The sequence below is a fragment of the Bos grunniens genome, chromosome 5, assembly GCF_055505025.1.
Source record: "Bos grunniens cultivar Pamir isolate PY7600 chromosome 5, Bosgru_T2T1.0, whole genome shotgun sequence".
NCBI classification, from domain to species: Eukaryota; Metazoa; Chordata; class Mammalia; order Artiodactyla; family Bovidae; genus Bos; species Bos grunniens.
In genome coordinates this window covers 68,576,132-68,596,068 of record NC_141169.1, presented here as the reverse complement: position 1 = coordinate 68,596,068, position 19,937 = coordinate 68,576,132, and the positions used below count along the sequence as shown (strand labels likewise).

The following is a 19,937-nucleotide window of genomic DNA, read 5'->3' as shown; positions in this document are numbered from 1 at the left end:
GAATTACATTCATAAATCTCAGTATTTGTGTTTTGTGTGTTTCAACTCTTGTTTATTTTTTGCTTTTAGAAAAAGATGACTGCCCTGACTTTTCTGCATTTCATAACTTTGCTTCACCTTTTTCTCTAGTTCTGAACAAGTAAGCAACCAATTCTGAAATTGCAAACTCCATCTTAACTGCTCAGTGGTGGGTCACTTGTGCTGCACCTGGAGGAAACTGAGAGTGAGATGGGCCCTCCAAAATAGATCCATTGCTTGTGGGCACATGTTTCTGCAAACAATGAATGCACAAGACAGTCAGAACACAAGACAGAGTGGTGGAAAAAGATGGTTGGCTGTTGTCAGGCTCAACTCTGTCCCTTTAAGACATGATTCATGGCTGTGCACCCTGTCCAAGGGATGGGCAGCTTACCCTGTTTCCAGCCTCTCTGTTTCTCCCCTGTGGTCTCCACCTCTCCTGCCACTTGACCCATGATTGATCCTCAGGTCTTGTCCTGGCCTAGCTTCTCCAGAACTTACACTTCAGGTTCTTATTAAGCTCCTGACCTTTGGATCTGAGTCCTTTCCTTCCTAATTTTAGTTTTTCCCTTTTGACAGTGTCCACGAATACTACTGGAAAGGCTACCATTGTTGTTTGTGTTATTGTTACTGTTGCTGTTGTTAAGCTTTTTCTTGAGCACAGTTAACTCCACTAGATAGCACCTTCCTTTGCGGTTGAACTTGGGAGAGAAAAACCAGACACACACTGGGGTGTCATTAGGAACAATGGATAGCTCACCTGGTTGACAGGGGTCATCTACTGCTGAGTCAGGGAGGATGCAGACTGGGGAGATGAAGACAGGATAGCAGTTGGCATCTGAGAGCACTGATGTGTGGAGCTGAGCTCCAGGGTGAATTTCTCGGTTCATTTTTTGGTTCACTCTTTCATTTATTAATTCAGCAGTGTTGGAGATCTGGTATGTCCCTAGGATTATGCAAAGTGCTGGCAGTATAAGGGAGAGCAATATAGATATGGTCTCTGTGCAGAACTTGAAGAAATATTACCGTCATCAGTGCATGCATCTTATTTAAACTGAAGCAAAGATATAAAAGAATGCAAAAGAATGTGAGGGAATTTTGAGGCGTGGTGATGGAAATGCTCTTGATCTTGATTTTCGTGGTGATTGGAACTCATCAAACTGTAAACTTTGAAAAGAGTGAATTTTGTCATATGTTAATTATACCTCAATCCAAAAACGCTAATAGCAACTATTAATTTAAAGAACAACAACAAAGAAAAACCCAAAACAAAGAACACTAAAACCCATTTCAGTAGGAAGCAGGAACCAGACAAAGATGCCCCCAGTTGTCAGTATTGTCCCACACTGTGTAAAAGTGTCTGAGACAAAAAAATGAAGTGGGGCTTCCTGCGTAGCTCAGTTGGTAAAACATCTGCCTGCAATCCAGGAGACCTGGGTTCAATTCCTGGGTTGGGATGGCAACCCACTCCAGTATTCTTTCTTGCCTGGAGAATCCCATGGACAGAGGAGCCTGGTGGGCTGCAATTCATAGCATTAATTTTAGAACAGTTGTGGGCTTTCACTTTAAAATTCCTTCTCACTGGTGAAATAATTGCCTATCCGAAAATTCAAGAGGCTCTAGCTAGGGGGAAAATAAGCATCAATAGACTTACCCTAATCTTGCAAAGTCTCTTGGACTGCAAGGATATCCAACCAGTCCATTCTGAAGATCAGCCCTGGGATTTCTTTGGAAGGAATGATGCTAAAGCTGAAACTCCAGTACTTTGGCCACCTCATACAAAGAGTTGACTCATTGGAAAAGACTCTGATGCTGGGAGGGGTTGGGGGCAGGAGGAGAAGGGGACGACAGAGGATGAGATGGCTGGATGGCATCACTGACTCGATGGACGTGAGTCTCAGTGAACTCTGGGAGTTGGTGATGGACAGGGAGGCCTGGCGTGCTGCGATTCACGGGGTCGCAAAAAGTCGGACACAACTGAGCGGCTGAACTGAACTGAACTGAATCTTGCAGAAAACACAGAAATGGAAATTCTAACACCTTCATTCATATTAGAGACTAAAACCTTAAAATACTTAGGAATAAGCTTCAAAGACATAGTTCCAACATAAAGAAAACTGTAAAATCTTATTGAAGAATATAAAACGAATGGAGAAGTTGCGTCTGGTGCCATAACCTATAGGGTATTATTGCTGTGTAACAAATTACCCCCAAACTGTAGTTTAAAGAAATAAGCATGGATTATCTTCACAGTATCTATTGTGGGGAATGTAGGAGTGCTTAGTTGGGTAGTCCTGGTTCTGGGTCTCTCATGAAGCTGCAATCAGGATGTCAGCATCTGCTGCTGACATCAAAGGCTTGGCTGGGACTGGAGAACCTGCTCCGTGATGACTCACTCACATAGGTATTTACCAGAGTTTTCAGTTCCTCACTGCTTGGCCCTCTCCCTTAGGCTGCTTGAGTGTGCTCACAGTATGGTAGCTGGCTTTCCCCAGAGTGAGTGATCCACATCAGAAACAAGGCAGAAGCTGTGATAACTCATAACTAACCCCAGAAATTACACACTGTCATTTCTACAATTAACTCTACTTAGTGAAAGAGGCAATTATATAAAGAGGTGAATACCAGGAGTCAGAAATCACTGGGGCCAGTGTTAGAAGCTGTTAGAAGCTGGCTGTTACCATACCCTAGCTGCAAGAGAAGCTGAGAAAGGTTCTAGCTGGCATCTTCAGCTTCTTTTGTGAGTAATGGGCTCATGAAAGGGGGAGGGGGCGGGGGCAAGGGCAAGAGCCAGAAGTGGGGATTTCCCCCCAAATAGGAAGGGGATTCAAATGCTGCACAATGAAAAAGGATGATACATATCCACTACATGTTTGAATAGACAAACAGAACAGTGTAGGTAAAGAGAGAATCCAGAGATAAATTGTTTCAATTTAATACATGATAAAATAGATGTTTCAGTTTAGAGGAGAAAGGATGGTTTGTTTTATAAACGATGCTGGCCTTGACTGGTTATCCATGTAAAGAAAAATAAAGTTGACTCCTATCTTATACCATATAAAATAGAAATCCAACTTAGGAGAAAATAAGAAAGGCTGTGAGTACATAGTAGGAATGGGGGAGACCTCCTTAACTAAGATTGAGCATCCATTTTTAAAGGGGTCGCAAAGAGTCTACCACGACTTAGAAAAATTAAATTGAAATTGAATCCTTACAGACAAATAGAATAAATTCTTAACATTGAAATGCTTGATAAAAATAAATGAGTTGTGTTTAAAGGGTTTTAATACTGATAAATATCACTCTAGGAAAGCTGTACCAGTTTACATTCCCACCAAATTATGTTTTAAGAATAAAAAGCTTTAAAAAAGAAAAAGTGCAGCTTGGGGCTGTCAAACTAAAATTACTAAAGTTAGATGCTGTGATCATGAAGGGTGGGGGTGGGGGCATGTTATTTATATATAGAAATTTCTAAAAAAAAAAAAATTTCTAAGCCTAAGCATATTAAGAGAAATTTCTGGAAAAAATAAAAAGCAGAGGAAATTTTCACCAGTTTGTAAATAGTCTCATAACTTCTAGTTCTAAATTGCAGTGATAAATAGAGTAATACTACTTTGAGGCTACTTTATCACAAAATTTGAAGTCAAACATTTGCTGTAGAGGTAATGTTAACACTGACAACAGCAGTAGGAATAGCAAACATTGATTGAGGACTTTATATATACCTTGCAGATTCTAAAATGTAAACTAAGCAGTGATGATTTGCTTAACAAATCTGTTGGGAAGGCTGTTCCTTCCTCCATTCCCTCTCTCCCTCCCTCTTTGTCTCTTCATTTCTTTTTGGAAATAAGAACAGCGAATTTATTGAAGAGATGGTGAAGCAGTTCATAGAGTGGAAGGAAAAGCTAGACACCAGGCCTCAGGATCAACAGGATACCCAGGGCAGTAATGTTCATCTAGGGCACTGGAACAGGAGTCCTCATCCCTTACTAGGGCATGTGCTTTCTTAATAAGTTCATTTTTGCGATGTTAAAGAAAACAAAATTTTTTTTTTTTTTAAGAAAACAAAATTTTAAAAAAATGTTTATTAGTTGGCTATTATGCAGAGTCTCATTTAATCCTGCTATATCGGATGTGGTCATTGTTTTCAAACTCACAGCTGCAAGAGCTACCGTCAGAGTGAGATCTTGGGGGAGTTTATGTCACTCCAGAGCCCACACTCAACCTCTGTATCCCCAACAATGTGGAAGGTGCCACTCTAATGCCACTTGCTGCTATCAAGTAGGCCAGGGACAGATATTAAATAGCTTTGGTTCTCTGGCGCAGTTGTCGGGCTCTTTCCATTCTGTTTTAGTCTTCCTGATTATGCCAAGAGAAAGTCAGTTTGTCTTAAATCGCTCTCTGATAAGCACGTATTAGTCTACCTTTTCCATAACAAGAGGAATGTATCTAATAGAATTTATTCAATGCTGTTTGCTATTTAAAATTTTTTTTAACTTTTTTTATTTTGTATTGGGGTATAACCAACTAACAATGATGTGATAGTTTCAAATGGACAGCGGAGGGATTCAGTCATACATATACATGTGTCCATTCTCCCCCAAACTCCCCACCCACACAGGCTGCCAGGTAACATTGAGCAGAGTTCCCTGTGCTGTACAGTAGGTCCTTATTGGTTATCCATTTTAAATATAGCAGCACTGTTTGGTTTTTAATGCACTATTTTTATGGCTACTATCTATTTTTGACAAGTGATAAGGGTTTTGCACTTTATAGTAATCATGAAAAGTTTGTAGTTAATGTTTTTTTTTGCTTACACTGTTTTAAAGTAAAATAAAAAAATCATATCCTACTTTTATCTTTCCACTCCAAGATAACTTCTTCTTCTACTTCTGTCCACCTCCCCACTCCTGTCCCCATTAATCCTCTATTTCTACAAAAACTGGGAAGGTTCTTTATTAGCAGTTGTGGAGTTATTAACATTATTACTTGGCCATACCACAGGGATCTTAGTTCCCTGACCAGGAATCGAACTTGGGCCATCTGCACTGGAAAAATGAAGTCTTAGCTACTGGACCACCAGGGAAGTCCTAGTCCTCAGATTTTTAAAGAATCAGCTCTATTTTTGGTCTAATTTATATAAAATGCACCCATTTTAAGTGGTCAGTTGGTAAATTTTGATGAATGCCTACACCTAATTACCACTATGATTATGATAGAAAACATTCCCAGTGCTGTAAAGAGTTCTCTTCCCAGTTATTTTCTCCCCATCCTCTACCAGGCAACTAATGGTCTATTTTCTGTCACCATTCGCTGTGTTTTGTGGGTTTTTTTTTTTTTTTTTTTTTGCTTTTCTCTTTGACTCATGAGTTATTCAGAAATGTATTATTTAATTTCCAAAACTTGTCAGTTTTTCAGGTATCTTTCTGTCATCAGTTTCAAATTTAATTCCATTGGGGTTAGAGAACAGAATTTATATGATTTTAGTTCTTTCAGATTTGTTAGAGTATTGGTTTATGACCTAGGATGGACTTCAGCACACTTATTGCTTAAAAGGCCAGATAGAAAATATTTCAGGCTTTGTGGGCCAAATAATCTCTATCATGACTACTCAGCTCTGCTGTTGTAATATTAAATACTCACTATAAGTGAAAGTGGCTGAGTTCCAGTAAAATGTTCTTTATAAAAACAGGGAACAGGTAGGCCTTGGCCTTTAGGCTGCATTTTGCTGAACTTTGGCCTGGAAGCTGGTTCATTTTGGTGATTGTTCTGTGTGCACGCTAGAAAAATCTGTATTCTGCTGCTTTTGGGTGAAATGTTCAAAATCAATTTGCTTGATAGTGTTTTTCAGATCTTCTACATCTTTGCTGATTATCTGACTACTTAAACTATCGATTACTTCAGAGACAAGTTTTAAAATCTGTAACTTGTGTTATGGGTTTGTCTAGTTCTCCTGTCATTTCTACCAGTTTTGCTTTGTGTGTTTTAAAACTCTGTTGTTAGGTGCATGCATACTTAGGATTATTGTACTTTCTTCATGGACTACTTTGTCATTATGTAATGTCACTTTCTATTACCAGTGACACTTGTTCTGAAGTCTACTTTTTCTGATGATAACTCCCTTAGTTTACTTCTCTCTAGGATCACACACTTTCTACTGCCTGATGTATAATATCTGAAAATAGCTAATTAATATGTTTTGTCCAGTTTTCTAATTTTTTGAAGGGGGTAGGTAAGTCTTGTCCCTGTTATTTATCATGGCTGGAAGCAGAAGCCCACAACTTTCTTTTTTAATATATATATATATATAGCTTGCCATCAGTGACAAGTTATATCATTTGTGAAGACCATTTAGTTTGCTTTCTTTCTTTTTCTATTTTTTTCTATCATAAACAATGCAATGAACACCTAACAGTTGTAGTTTTTCACTATTTTGATTAGTTCCTTGGAGTTATATCATTTGTGAAGACCATTTAGTTTGCTTTCTTTCTTTTTCTATTTTTTTCTATCATAAACAATGCAATGAACACCTAACAGTTGTAGTTTTTCACTATTTTGATTAGTTCCTTGGAGTGATTCCCAGAAAGTAGTAATATATTTTGAAGTATATTGCTATTTACTTTCCAAACATACTTTCTAATAGCTTTCCAGAATTACCAGTTTACAATTCCATAAGTATACATAAGGTATAAATTTCACCAATATTTAGATTGTTATTGTTGTTCAGTCACTAAGCTGTGTCCAACTCTTTGGGACTCCATGGTTTCGATAGCTATACTTTCAAATATCTGTATCATTGATTATCTGTATAATAATATACAGCTATTTGATATCTGTATCAAATATCTGTATCATTTTAGATTTCTTTGAATTCTAGAAAGGTTAAATATGCTTTTATATATATTCTTGTATTTTTTTTAACTTATTTGTATCTTTTGCTTGTATATCTACTAGGATGTCAGTATTTTTCTTAGAATAAAGATAAATTTATTTGTGGCAAATATTTTTTACAGTCCATTGTTTGCCTTTACGTCTTTTAAAAATGTGGTTATTATTTGTACATCTTTTGTGATTTCTTCTATAGCTTAAAAGTTTTGGAAATCTTTTCCCAGTTTGATTAATATTTAATTATGTTTTCATTTAAAAATTATACTAAATTCTTTTGTTCAACAAATATTCACCTGTCACCTACTCTGAGCCAGTCCTTATGCTGGCTGTTTGGGGCCTGGTAGAGACCAAGATATAAATTACCTCTGATCACTTGGAAATAGGAAAAGATGGATATTTTCAAGTAATGATAATCTAATTCTAGCCTCCTAAATGGCAGGCAAAAAGTCTTTTAATAAAGTGCTCATGATGCCTCTTCAGTTATCTTTTAGATTTTGTTTGTGTGAGATTAATTGTTTCTAATTGTCACCTACTTATTACAGTATCATTTATTGTATAGGTGTTTTCTATGCATTGATCTATGGTATCTTCAAGACCTAGAGTCTTATCCATATAATATGGAGGCAGTATAATGTATGTGTCCTGGAGTCAGGCTGACTTGTGTTTAGATCCTGGCTCTTCACTTACTAGCCAAGTGACTTTGGACATGTTGCTTATCCTGTCTGAACTTTTGTTTCTTCATCAGTGAAGCGGAGTGGTAATATTATCTATTGTATGATTATTGTTACAATTAAATGCAAAAGGGTTAACACTTTTTCCAAAGATAATGCATTATTATATTCTTGTCAGGTGATCTTGATGGAAAACTGCCCTATTCATGATAACACGGTATGTTTCTCTATAGGTGAAAGCAACAAACAGTGAAGCAGCATTTGGTAAGGAAATGAGTTGCATCAAGAAAAAGCTCATAAAACTAGGTACTTTTCATTGAATCTTTTGCTTCTGAGCAAGATGCAAGCATATCTACCTCATTGTTGGAGGGTGTGTGTTTTTCCATTAGCTCAGTGGAATTGAATTACCAATGCATGTAGGTGAATGCAATGTTGTAAGAGCCCGCACAACTTGAGATAGAAATAATCACAGTACTCCATGAAGTTCTTAGATCCAGACTTCCTTGCCTCTCAGATGCCAGGTGCATTATTGGTCTTGGGCCTTATTATATTGCTATTTTAATTTATTCCTCTTTCCTGACCTCAACTTCATAACAATTTTCATTCTTGCTTCTGGTCATGGGTCTTGGCTTATTCTGTTGCTAGGTATGCTAGGCTCCTTTTCTGCATTTGCCTTCCTTTTCACACTTTAGCAAGTTCCCTTGCATAGATTCCAAATTAACAGGGAGGGGCAGAAGGAACACTGGAAAAGTAGGATGGGGGATGCTGAGGCAAACAGGGAGAACTGTATTCAGTGCCCACTTACCACCTGTGGATCTCAGCTCTTCAGCAAAAGCTTTGGGGAAACAGAGGTTCAATGAACTTCCTGGAATCCTAAAAAGAATTTCTTTTTTCTTTTTCAGTCCTGACTTAAACTCGATTGTTTTTCAAGTCTGATCTGTGCATTGTTTGGCATCAATCACATTATAGTATCTATAAGAAGAAGACATTCTGGGGAAAGATTTCAATATGTTTATAGCAAACATAATTAGGAGAAAGTTGTAGAAGCAGAGGAGGTTGGTGGCTGCACCAGAACAAAAATTGTTCCGTTTTAAGGGTTATATCATCTCTGAGCAAAGTGAAATGAAGGCAAATGAGAGTGAAGACAGGTCTGCCCAATTCCTTTTAAAGCCGCAGAAACCCATTCAGCCTTACATCTGCTCGACTCTGGGTGATTTTGAAGAAGAGAGAGACTTTTTGGCAAGCTATATCTTCCCTCAGCTGAATGAACTCTGCAATTCCCGGGGCACGTATTTCAAAGCTGTGGACCTGAGGTGGTCAGGGTTGGAGGCCCAAGTACCCTCACTCTCCAATCTGTTTAGACAGCATTTTTGTCTCCAGTCACAACACCTGAAGCTCTGTCTTGACTACGTGAACAGCTGCTTTCCTTTTTTCATCTGCTTGCTGGGTCAAACATACGGGGACTTTCTCCGTAACTACTCACCTGTCATGTTCTCCAAGGCAACTGACTTGTCAAGTTTATCCAGAGTGGAACAGAATCTCTATGTTGCTGCAAAAAACGGTTATCCTTGGGTCCTGGAGTATCCCACCTGCAGTCTGATGGAGTTAGAGGTCATCCAAGCAGCATTTCTGAATGAGTCTCAATTTCAGTATTTTTACTTTAGGAGGGGAACCATGCCGCTGAAGACTTGGGATGAGGAAAAAGAGGAGATGCTGTCTTCGGGTTGTCCGACTGACGATGAGGAGAGATTAAAGATCGGAATGCTGAAGGCCAAGATTATTAGCAAAGGGCTCCCTGTCAGGTTGTATAGAGATCTCCATGAGTTGGGTGAGCTGATTCTCAAGGACTGGTTGGTCGTGATAGAGAAACTTTGCCCAGCCACTGTAATGACGGAAAATACAGGTTAGTAAATATGGAGATAGCTAAGTCTACTGTCATAGGGTCATGTGTTTTGTGTGTCTTCCTTGTGAACGGAATTTTAAAATGGTTGAAATGTTATTTATGCATTTAAAATTGTTAGCATATTCCCGTAACATTCACTTCATATGAAGATTTTTGAAACTGAGAATAAGAGTAAATAGTAGGTCATGGAAGACGATTTAGGAAGTCAAGGAGCTTGGGGAAGACCTAAAATGTTTGGCAGTTAATGTGTAGATCCAGAGCAGAGGTTCTAGACCAAGGCTGATTTTACCCCCAGGGGACTTCTGGTTACATCTGAAGACATTTTTGGTGTCACAGTTGGGGGTGTGCTACTGGTATCTACCAGGTGGAGGTCAGGGTCACTGTTACATCCTCCAGTGCACAGAACTGCCCCTCATAATAAAGAATTTTTCAATTGCAAATGTCAATAATGCCAAGGTTGAGAAACCCTAATCTAAAGGGAAGAGAACTTTTATTGTCAGGTGATTTTTGCATGTTATCACTTTTAATCTTTAAGATTTAGACCTGCAAGGTAGATGCTATAATTGCTGTTTTACAGATGAACCAATGAAAGCTGTGTAGCAGTTAAGTGACTTACCTAATGTCACTTCACCAGTGAGGGATCATTCTAGAATTTGAACCCAGGTCCTTCTGACTTCAAAACAATGCTCATTTGCTTTCACCCTTACTACTCATGGAGTCAGTAATCCATGGACTGGTAGTCTCAGCATCACCTAGGAACTTGCTAGAAATGCATTCTGGGTCTATTGAATTAGAATTTGCATTTTAATAAAGATGACAGGTGAGTTGCATATGCATCAAAGTTTGAAAAGCACTACCTGACATCATATTGAAATGATTATAGTTATTTTGAAAGCAGTGTCTTGTAGACACGTACAGATTAAAAACGGAAGAACACCATCAGAATAGGGTGGAGATTCTTCACCTAGAATCTAGAATAGATTCTTCACCTAGAATAGACTTTGGGAGGGATCTGCGATGCCATGAAATTATATGAAAAATAGAATGTTTTAATGCATATGTGTGTTTGGTGGACGTAGGAAGACATCGATCAAAGGAAGACACTGTCTTTGATCAAAAAGGTTTAATGACACAAAAAAGATTATGAATTACCATTGTAAGGGCCCAAGTAGTGTGGGAATGCGGAATGAGGATGGTGCATTCTCACATGCTTTAGGGACCAGGCAGGCAGAGTCCTTGTAATATGATAGGGAGCGGATCTGTGGTCAGCTGAATAGGAGGGAGTTGACCTACCTAAAGTCATTCACATTCATTGTTGGGGGTGAGATGTGAAATCCCACCTGTGCTGGTCAAACTAGACTCCACCTACAAACCAAATCATTTTGGGGTCCTAGAAAAGAATATTGTATCGATCATTACTCTGGGTTGCAAATGACTTACAATGGCTTCAAGAGAAAGAATTTATTAGTTTATATAACTTGAAAGCCTAGGGATAGGTCTTGTTCAGCTCAAGCTGCATCCACTTGCTCAAAGGAGGATTCCAGGCCCTTGTTTCTCACTGTTTCTCTGATGGCTCTGCTGTCCTCCTGCTGCCTCAGTTCTTTGGCTTCTCCATTATGGAGGGAAGATGGCTGTAGTAGCTCCAGGTTCGAGTCCAGCAGTAAATGACTCAAAGTCCTACCATTAAGTCTTTCTGTTCCTGATTAGCGGGACTTGGACTATATGCTTGTATCTGACTCAATCACTGGTATTGTGATTGATGTGATATGACTCTCTGATTTGGCTAATCCTGGGTCCTGTGCCACCTCTGGAGGTGCAGGGAGTCAGACCCACTACATTAACATGAATTGAGAGTTGAGACAAGGTGGGACCTGAAATGATAGTCTGTAGCTCAATAGGGTGTTGAGCAGTGCCAAAATATCTTCAGTATTCACTACAGCCTTGGAGTTTTAGAATGTCCAAAGACAGACATGTTCTCAGATCCAAGATTTTTCAGTTTCTAGCTGTGTGACCTTGGGAAAATGACATAATATTGGTAAGCCTAGATTTCTTCTGATTTCTGGTTAGCATTAATCACCTTGTGAGTAATAACGTATATTAAGCACCGAAATGGAGAAGGCAGTGGCAACCCACTCCAGTACTCTTGCCTGGAAAATCCCATGGACAGAGGAGCCTGGTAGGCTGCAGTCCATGGAGTCGCTAAGAGTCGGACACAACTGAGCGACTTCACTTTGACTTTTCACTTTCATGCATTGGAGAAGGAAATGGCAACCCACCCCAGTGTTCTTGCCTGGAGAATCCCAGGGACAGGAGAGCCTGGTGGGCTGCCATCTGTGGGGTCACACAGAGTCGGACACGACTGAAGCGACTTAGCAGCAGCAGCAGCAAGCACCCGAAAACAGTGCCTGACATATATTATGCTAATGGGTGAATCATGAAAAAAATGAGTCCTGGGAGAATATAGTATATATTTTACTAAAGCCTGAAGTATAGTTAATAATGATATTTTTTGACTAGTCTCAGTGTGAACTGCATCCGTCAGTTAATGTTTACTAACATGTTCAAGAATTAAACCTTTCTGTGTATTTGGGTGAGAGACAAATTGTTTCTCTATAGTTTTCTCCTTAGTCTTTGATGTTGGTTACTATTGAAAGGTTAGTTTGTTTTAGACTTTAGTTTTAAATATGTAATATATGGACTACATGTCTGCAGTAGAAGGTACAGAATGGGTGAACTATTAAAAAATCTTTAGAATAGAAGGATAAATTATTTTTCTTTTGGATCTTCAGTACCCTTTAATTGCCCACATAGTTCCAAAATCTCATAGCTGGGGTAAAAATAGGCCATATGGGTAGCTGATGGTTATCATAAGGCAGTCACACTCTTGACTTTTAGAAGCACTTCTGAGGTCCTTAGAGTTAACTGAGACTGGTGAGTGAGGTTCATGGTGAGCTAAAGAGACCCATTAGGTTGTGGGATCGTCTCCAATTCTCTCTAAGATCTTGAAATTTGCAGCTGACCTTGGCCAAACTGTTGGTCCTCTAGGTCTGTTCCGGCCCTTACCTGAACCAGAGGGCAGCCCAGTTAACTATGGAAGTATAAGATGTCTTGAGACCTTACCAGGTTAAACCAGAGATGTTCATTCTCCTGCCTCATTTAAAAAACAACCCATTCCCAAACTCTGGAAGATGTAGGTATCTCTAGAGATGGGGGTACATTTTGGCAGTCCAGAATGCCTTGGCTTTAACAATGAGTTTAGAAACACATTAAATTGAAGCCAGAAGGAATCTCAGAGATCCAGTTGTCTGGCTGCCACTTATTTTACCTGAGAGTTTAAGGGACTTGCCCAATGGCAGAGTTGAAACTGTACTCATGGTTATCATTGTATTAGGGCATCTTATCCTAAAAATACACCCCACTCCCTCCCCCAACCATTGCCCTGGATAGAAACACATATGCCATGAGATTGAATTAGGTAACTTATACTTAGCTAACAATCTAAAAATACAAGAGGATATATGTAGCAAATCCAGTTTTTTTTTTTCTTTTGCCCTGTTCATTGTGAGATCATGAAATAACTTGGAATCCTAAGTAGGATTTCAGATACAAGTAGCATTGCTTGCCTGTAGCTTCCTTGCATTACAACGTAGAGTGGGTTATGAAATATTGTGCTAACATAGAAAGATGGTGGTAGGGACACAGAACACTTCCCTGGGCATTCATAATAACCATGTGAAATGGAAAATGCTAAACTACAAATCTAAGACATTAAAATATATCTTTTTGTCTCTAAAGACTTTAAGCACAACTTTGAACGTTTCTATCATGAAGAGTTCACTGAGAAGTGCAAGGAAGTGTTTGTTATTTCCAAGGAGTCTAGCAGGATCTTTGAAATCTTGGAAAGATTTGCCTTAAAGGATATGGAATCTGATTTTAACAGTCCTGCAGCAGGCTCCAGCTTAGACTCTGTTCTCAGGTACGACGTCAAGAAATCCCAAGCAAAGCAGTCTGACTTTAGTGAATAGACTCCTCCAATTTGGAATATCTTCCTTCCCTCCCCCTTTCTGCCCCTGCCTGTAAGACAGGCTTCCTAAAAAAGCCACCCCCGGGTTAGAATCTCCTCATCAGAACTCACTCTGCAACTGCTAAATTTTCCTGACTGTTTCAGTTCTTTCTTCCAGTCTCCTCAAGAAGATTATAAACCCTGGAGGACAGAGAGCTCGCCTTCTGTTTTAATCCCATAGTCCGAAGTTTGTCTAAGTTATTCCTGACAATGATGAAATGATTTTAAGGAGAAAAAGTTGGATTAGGAAACATGACTAATGCATCTGTACAGTATTGCATAATTTACAAAGAACTTCCACATACATCATCAGCTCGTTATTAAGATATTCAGCCAACACTTGTTAATGGCTGACTATGGGCCATAGCAAGGAATTGAGTTACCTTACCCAAAGTTTGCACTCCTTCACTTTTTTCAGTGTTCTCTTCATTCAGACAAAGAAGCCACCTGCAATGCAGGAGACCCTGGTTTGATTTCTTGGAAGGGAAGATCCCCTGGAGAAGGGAAAGGCTACCCACTTCAGTATTCTGGCCTGGAGAATTCCATGGACTGTATAGTCCATGGGGTCACAAAGAGTCAGACACGACTGAGTGACTTTCACTTCACTTCACCCAAAGTTTGCACTCCTTCACTTTTTCTCAGTATCCTCTTCATTCAGACCCCCATATCTTTTCCTTTTCTGGGTGGTGACGTATTCTCTTCACCACCCACAGGCATGAAAAGGCTGGGGCATGAAGAAAGCTGGGTTGTCTGTGGTGTCCTTCCCAGTTTCAACCCTAGAAATAGGGAGGTTCCTTGGACTGTTTTATTTCTTCTATTCTCATCCTCAAGTTCTTACCATAGGTATCATTTATTCTGTGAGGGTTTCAGGATTTGAGATAAACCCACGGTGGCTCAGGGCTATGCTCCACTGTCTCTGCCCCAGTCTCACCACCCACTATGACTGCAGAGCTACTAACATTCTTATGGTTCCGGGAACCCATGCCAAGAGGAAGACAGTTTATTTGGTTAAAACAGCATGGTGCTCGGGGGACTTCCCTGGTGGTCCAGTGGCTAAGACTGTGCAACAAGACAAGTTATACTGTGCTCACGCCAGTTCAGAGAAGTCATTTATTCCTTATTACAAGCCAAAACACCCCCATGGAGCAGCTGGCTACTGCTCAGAGAGTCACTGACAACTGTGGTCATTTTGTTGCATTTCTAATGTCATGGTCATCAGGATTATGGGAATCCTTGGCGTATGAGTGTTTTGATTTTTTATTCTCTCTCCTGATGGTGCAGAGTCTCCCTTCCAGGATCTTTGGGCAGGTGGGGCCCTTGACATAACCCCAGGTTCATGTTGGACAACCCTAGAGTCTATGGTAGTTGGAGGAGCCTTCCAAGGTTACCATCTTTCCACTCTCCTAATTTTATACAGGACAGAGCCGAACCCAGAGAGAGAATGTCTTGTTTGGAAGCAAGTGAGTTCACAGTGGAGAGACTGGAATTTCTTTTAACTTTTAAAAGATTGGAATATAATTGCTTTATAATGTTGTGTTAGTTTCTGCTGTACAATGAAATGAATCAGCTATATGTGTACATCCCTGGAGAAAGAAATGGCAACCTGCTCCAGTATTCTTACCTGGGAAATCCCATGGACAGAGGAGCCTGGCGGGCTATAGTTCATGGAGTTGCAAAGAGCTGGACATGACTGAACACACATGCAATATATATACATGTATTCCCTCCCTCATGAAGCTCCCTCCCAGAGAGACTAGAATTTCATCTCTCTTAGAGACAGATGTATGCAGGAAAAATTTCCCTCCCTCCCTCTTTTTGGGTAGTTATTCTTGACTACATTTCCCCCGTTTGTTTTTCAGAATAAATCCTCTTCCAGCTTACAAGTCTATTTTGCTGTTGTCTGGAGAACGTGGTTGTGGCAAGTCCACTCTACTTGCCAACTGGGTGAACTATTTCAAGACGAAATACCCGAACATGGTGCTGATCCCTCATTTTGTGGGCAGCACCTGTGAAAGCAGTGACATCATGTCCGTGATCCATTACTTCATCACAGAATTGCAGTACAAACACTATGGTAATGGAATTAGACTTTGAAATTCATTCAGAAAAATTTTGTTTAAAAGTGATCATTCTGTCTTCTGCCCACGAGGCTATTTTTCTCTTGTTCCAATCTAAACCCTTATATAGTCTTGCCTATGTATCCGCCCACCTCTTCTGCTCTCAGAATTGTTTCTTTTCTTCCTTTCTTTCTTCTTTCCTTCCCCAAATGTGAACTGAGTGCCTTATATGCCAGTGGGGATACAACCGTGAAAAAAGTGAACAGAATACGTTAGCCTCATGGGGTTTTCCTGTTATTGGAGAGCAAAGGGGACAAAGAGTTAATGACTAAAAAATATAGAATGTTTGGAAGAGGTTAAGTTCTATGAAGAAAAATAAATCAGAGAAAGAAAGTAGGCAGTGTGTATGTGTAAGGATTTTAGGACTTTAAAGGTATCGTCTGGGCAAGCTTCACTGAGGAAGGGACATTTGAATAAATACTTGAAAGAGGGAGCCAGGCAGATTATCTCAGGGAGAACATTCCGGTCAATGGGAACAGTTGCAAGGGCTCCAAGGCAGGATGTGCCTCTCAGCTATTGCTCAGGTTCAGTTCAGTTCAGTTCAGTCACTCAGTCGTGTCTGACTCTTTGCGACCCTGTGGACTGCAGCAGGCCAGGCCTCCCTGTCCATCACCAACTCCCAGAGTTCACTCAAACTCATGTCCATTGAGTCAGTGATGCCATCCAACCATCTCATCCTCTGTTGCCCCCTTCTCCTCCCACCTTCAATCTTTCCAAGCATCAGAATTTTTTCAAATGAGTCAGTTCTTCACATCAGGTGGCCAAAATATTAGAGTTTCAGCTTCAACATCAGTCCTTCCAATGAACACCCAGGACTGATTTCCTTTAGGATGGACTGGTTGGATCTCCTTGCAGTCCAAGGGGCTCTCAGGAGTCTTCTCCAACACCACAGTTCAAAAGCATCAATTCTTCAGTGCTCAGCTTTCTTTATAGTCCAACTCTCACATCCATACATGACCACTGGAAAAACCATAGCCTTGACTAGACGGACCTTTGTTGGCAAAGTAATGTCTCTGCTTCTTAATATGCTGTCTAGGTTGGTCATAATTTTCCTTCCAAGGAGTAAGCAGCTTTTAATATCATGGCTGCAGTCACCATCTGCAGTGGTTTTGGAGCCCCCCCAAAAGAGTCTGCGACTGTTTCCACTGTTTCCCCGTCTATTTGCCTTGAAGTGATGGGACCAGATGCCATGATCTTAGTTTTTTGAATGTTGAGCTTTAAGCCAACTTTTCACTCTCCTCTTTTACTTTCATCAAGAGGCTGCCATAGTTCTTCGTTTTCAGCTATTGCTCCTCCCGGTCAGTTCAGTAGCTCTCTACTAAGCATGTTTACTCACTCATTCATTACAAAGTATTTATTGGTTGCCTGTTCTGTGCCTGTCATTGGTTTGGGTTCTGGGGACATAACACTGAGTCTGGCAAACAAGATCATGACTCCCATAGGTCTAATGTTCTGTTGAGAAAGGCAGATAGCCAATAATCAAGAGATGTTTCAAATAATGATGAATGCCACACAGAGTGGTGTGCTGAGACGATGGGCTGGCTGTTGAGGTTGAGTGGTCATGAACTGTATCTCTGTATTAGTTGGAATGACTTTGGCTGCTGTTTATACATCCCATTTCAGTGGCTTCTCGAAGTTTATTTCTAGCTCGTGTTTGTGTTAGTCACTCAGTCGTGTCTGATTCTTTGAGACTCCCATGGACTGTAGTCTGCCAGGCTCCTCTGTCCATGGGATTCTCTAGGCAAGAATACTGGAGTGGGTTGCTAGTCCCTTCTCCAAGGAATCTTCCCAACCCAGGGATCGAACCCAGGTCTCCTGCACTGCAGGCAGATTCTTTACCATCTGAGCCATTTCTAGCTCATGCAACAGTTCAGTTCAGGGTTCCTAGTTAGAGAACGAGTGGCTTTTTCCCACGTGGTGATTTGGGGCCGCAGGCTCTTTCCATCTTGAGGCTGTGTCATCTTCTAGGGCCTCAGTCATCTGCTTTTGGCTAGAGGAAGAGGAAATCGAGTGGAAAAGGCACACCTTTCCTTAAAAGTCTCAGCCAGGTTGTGACATGAGTCACTTCCACCCTCATTCTTTTGGCAAGAAGTCAGCCACCCTAGGCTCCCATGGCCACAATGGGAAGGAGTCAGGTAGGAATAGAAAGCTACCCTCACCGTCTTTAAGAGGGAGCATAAACTTTCACAGGACAGGCGGCCATCTCTGCTACACTCTTGGGAGATCTCACAGACAAGAAGGAGCCAGCCATGAGGAGATCAGAACATTCCAGACAGAAGGGACAACTAAGGTCCCTAAGCTGGAAACAAAGTGGAGTGAGTCAGAAAGGGAAGGAGGCAGTGTGTCCACACTCTGGTGGGGGATGAGGGGAGTGCTACCAGACGAAGCAGGATAAGATAGAGGATGCGCCACTTTGTATCTGAGTTTTGTAGAACAGGATCTTGGGTTAGATTCTCTTGTGTGCAGTGGGAGGCCAGTGGAGGATTTTGAGCAGGGAACTGGCATGATTTGGTTGGTATTTGTCAAAGCTCAAAATCGTCTCCTGTGTAGAAATAGGTGTGGGGGAGTCAGCATGGTGGCAGTGACACTTGTTAGAGGCTATCACAGTGGTCCAAGTGGGAAGAGGTGATAGCTTGGGGGAGCGGAGGAGCAAGGGGATGGATGGGAGCACACTGAGGAATTGAATGTGAGAACTGAAGGACAGGGAGAGATTACGGATTCTCCTAGTTTTCGGCTTAAGGAAACTAGGTGGACAGTCAGGGTGGTTCACTGAAATGGGACAACGTTGATGGGGCAGCAGGTTTCGAGGGTAATCAAGAATTCTGCTTTGGTCAGGAGAGATTGAAGATGCAAGGCTTACGTGGACAGAGAGAACAATCCTATGGGATCCACCTCTGTTCTAGGAGAAGCTGGGGAGCCCGATGGCTTCTATTAGCTGTGAGACCTGGGCGAGTTATTTAACTCTCTCTGGCTCAGTTTTCCCATTTGTGAAATATAGATAGGAAGGAAAAAGATGTCTTGTAGGTAGTTGAGAGGATGAACTAAGATAAAGTCTGAGAAACAAAGACACTTAACACAATGCTTGGCATATAGTGCTGTGCTGTGCTTGGTTTCTCAATCATGTCTGACTCTTTGTGACCCCATGGACTGTAGCCCGTCAGGCTCCTCTGTCTATGGGGATTCTTCAGGCAAGAATACTGGACTGGGTTGCCATGCCCTCCTCCAGGGGCTCTTCTGATTGCAGGGATCGAACCAAGGTCTCCTGTACTGCAGGTGGATTCTTTACCATTTGAGTCACCAGGGAAGCTCAAGAATACTGGAGTGGGTAGCCTATCCCTTCTCCAGGGGATCTTCCCAACCCAGAAATTGAACCGGGGTCTCCTGCTTTTCAGGCAGATTCTTTACTGGCTGAGCTACCAGGGAAACCGCAGCACCAACAGATATTAGATATTATTATCATCATTAGGTGCCTTCTGTGTATTTGCATGTTTGTATGTGTCTGACCCTTCCTGCTTTGGAGACTTCATCCTTTCTCACCCAGGGCTTGTACCCACATGAGCCTCTGGGTACTGAGCGAGTGTCGGGGCCCTGGGGGAGTTTTGATAGGTGTAGATCATCTCTGGATGAAGGGACAAATATGTGTTCCCTTCTGCGTGTGTGTGTGTAGGTGTGTCTGTGAGTAAATAAAGTGATCACGTGGGTGTGAGTTTTTAGTGGCTGCATTTCTCAGAGTGTGCTAAGTGGGTAAAGTCAAAATCAGTAGCAGCAGGTGTGTCTGATTATAAGTGAAAGCGACTAGTACCACTCAGGCTCATCCCAAAGGTGTTCATTCTGGCAAGGCTGATGATTAGATGCTCAACTGTACACATGCAATTATGATTTTATTCCCCAAATAAATTGCTGTTTTCTTGAGTATCTTTTTAGGTATGGAAAGCGCCTAATAAAAACAGCTGCTGTCTTTCAAACAAACAAATCTTTAAGCTGACAAAGCAGAATAAATTCATTAACAGCCTGTGAACACTTGACAGTCAGGCACCACCTCTCCTTGTTAATGGGAAGGCAGTGGTTCTGGACTTGGCCCGCCCGGATTTTCAGTTCTGGCTCCACTATTTACTAGCTCTGTGATCTTAGGCAGTTCACTTAAGCAATCTGTGCCTCAGTTTCTCATCTCTAAAATGGGGATGGGAATAATAGTACCTACAGAAAGCTGTGTCAGGGTTAACAGATGATACATGTAAAGAACTTAAATGGGTCCTTGGCATAGTTTGCTGTTATTG

At 41.0% G+C, this 19,937-nt stretch overlaps 1 protein-coding gene across 3 annotated transcripts in view; it reads left to right on the top strand.

Annotated features, from left to right (window-relative positions):
- The first annotated feature begins 6,459 nt into the window (after positions 1-6,459).
- Positions 6,460-19,937, top strand: part of LOC147372338 (putative tetratricopeptide repeat protein 41) — a 77,478-nt gene continuing 64,000 nt past the window's right edge. For 2 of the 3 annotated variants that reach the window (XR_015164005.1, XM_086401065.1), the window contains exons 1-3: positions 6,460-9,480; positions 13,276-13,456; positions 15,403-15,617. Coding sequence is in view for 1 of the 3 variants with exons in the window: in XM_086401065.1 (XP_086257191.1) it covers positions 8,700-9,480; positions 13,276-13,456; positions 15,403-15,617 (1,177 nt within the window). In the remaining 2 variants the exon portion in view is untranslated. The remainder of the gene's footprint in view (positions 9,481-13,275; positions 13,457-15,402; positions 15,618-19,937) is intronic. The other variant, XR_015164006.1, reaches the window with a different exon arrangement.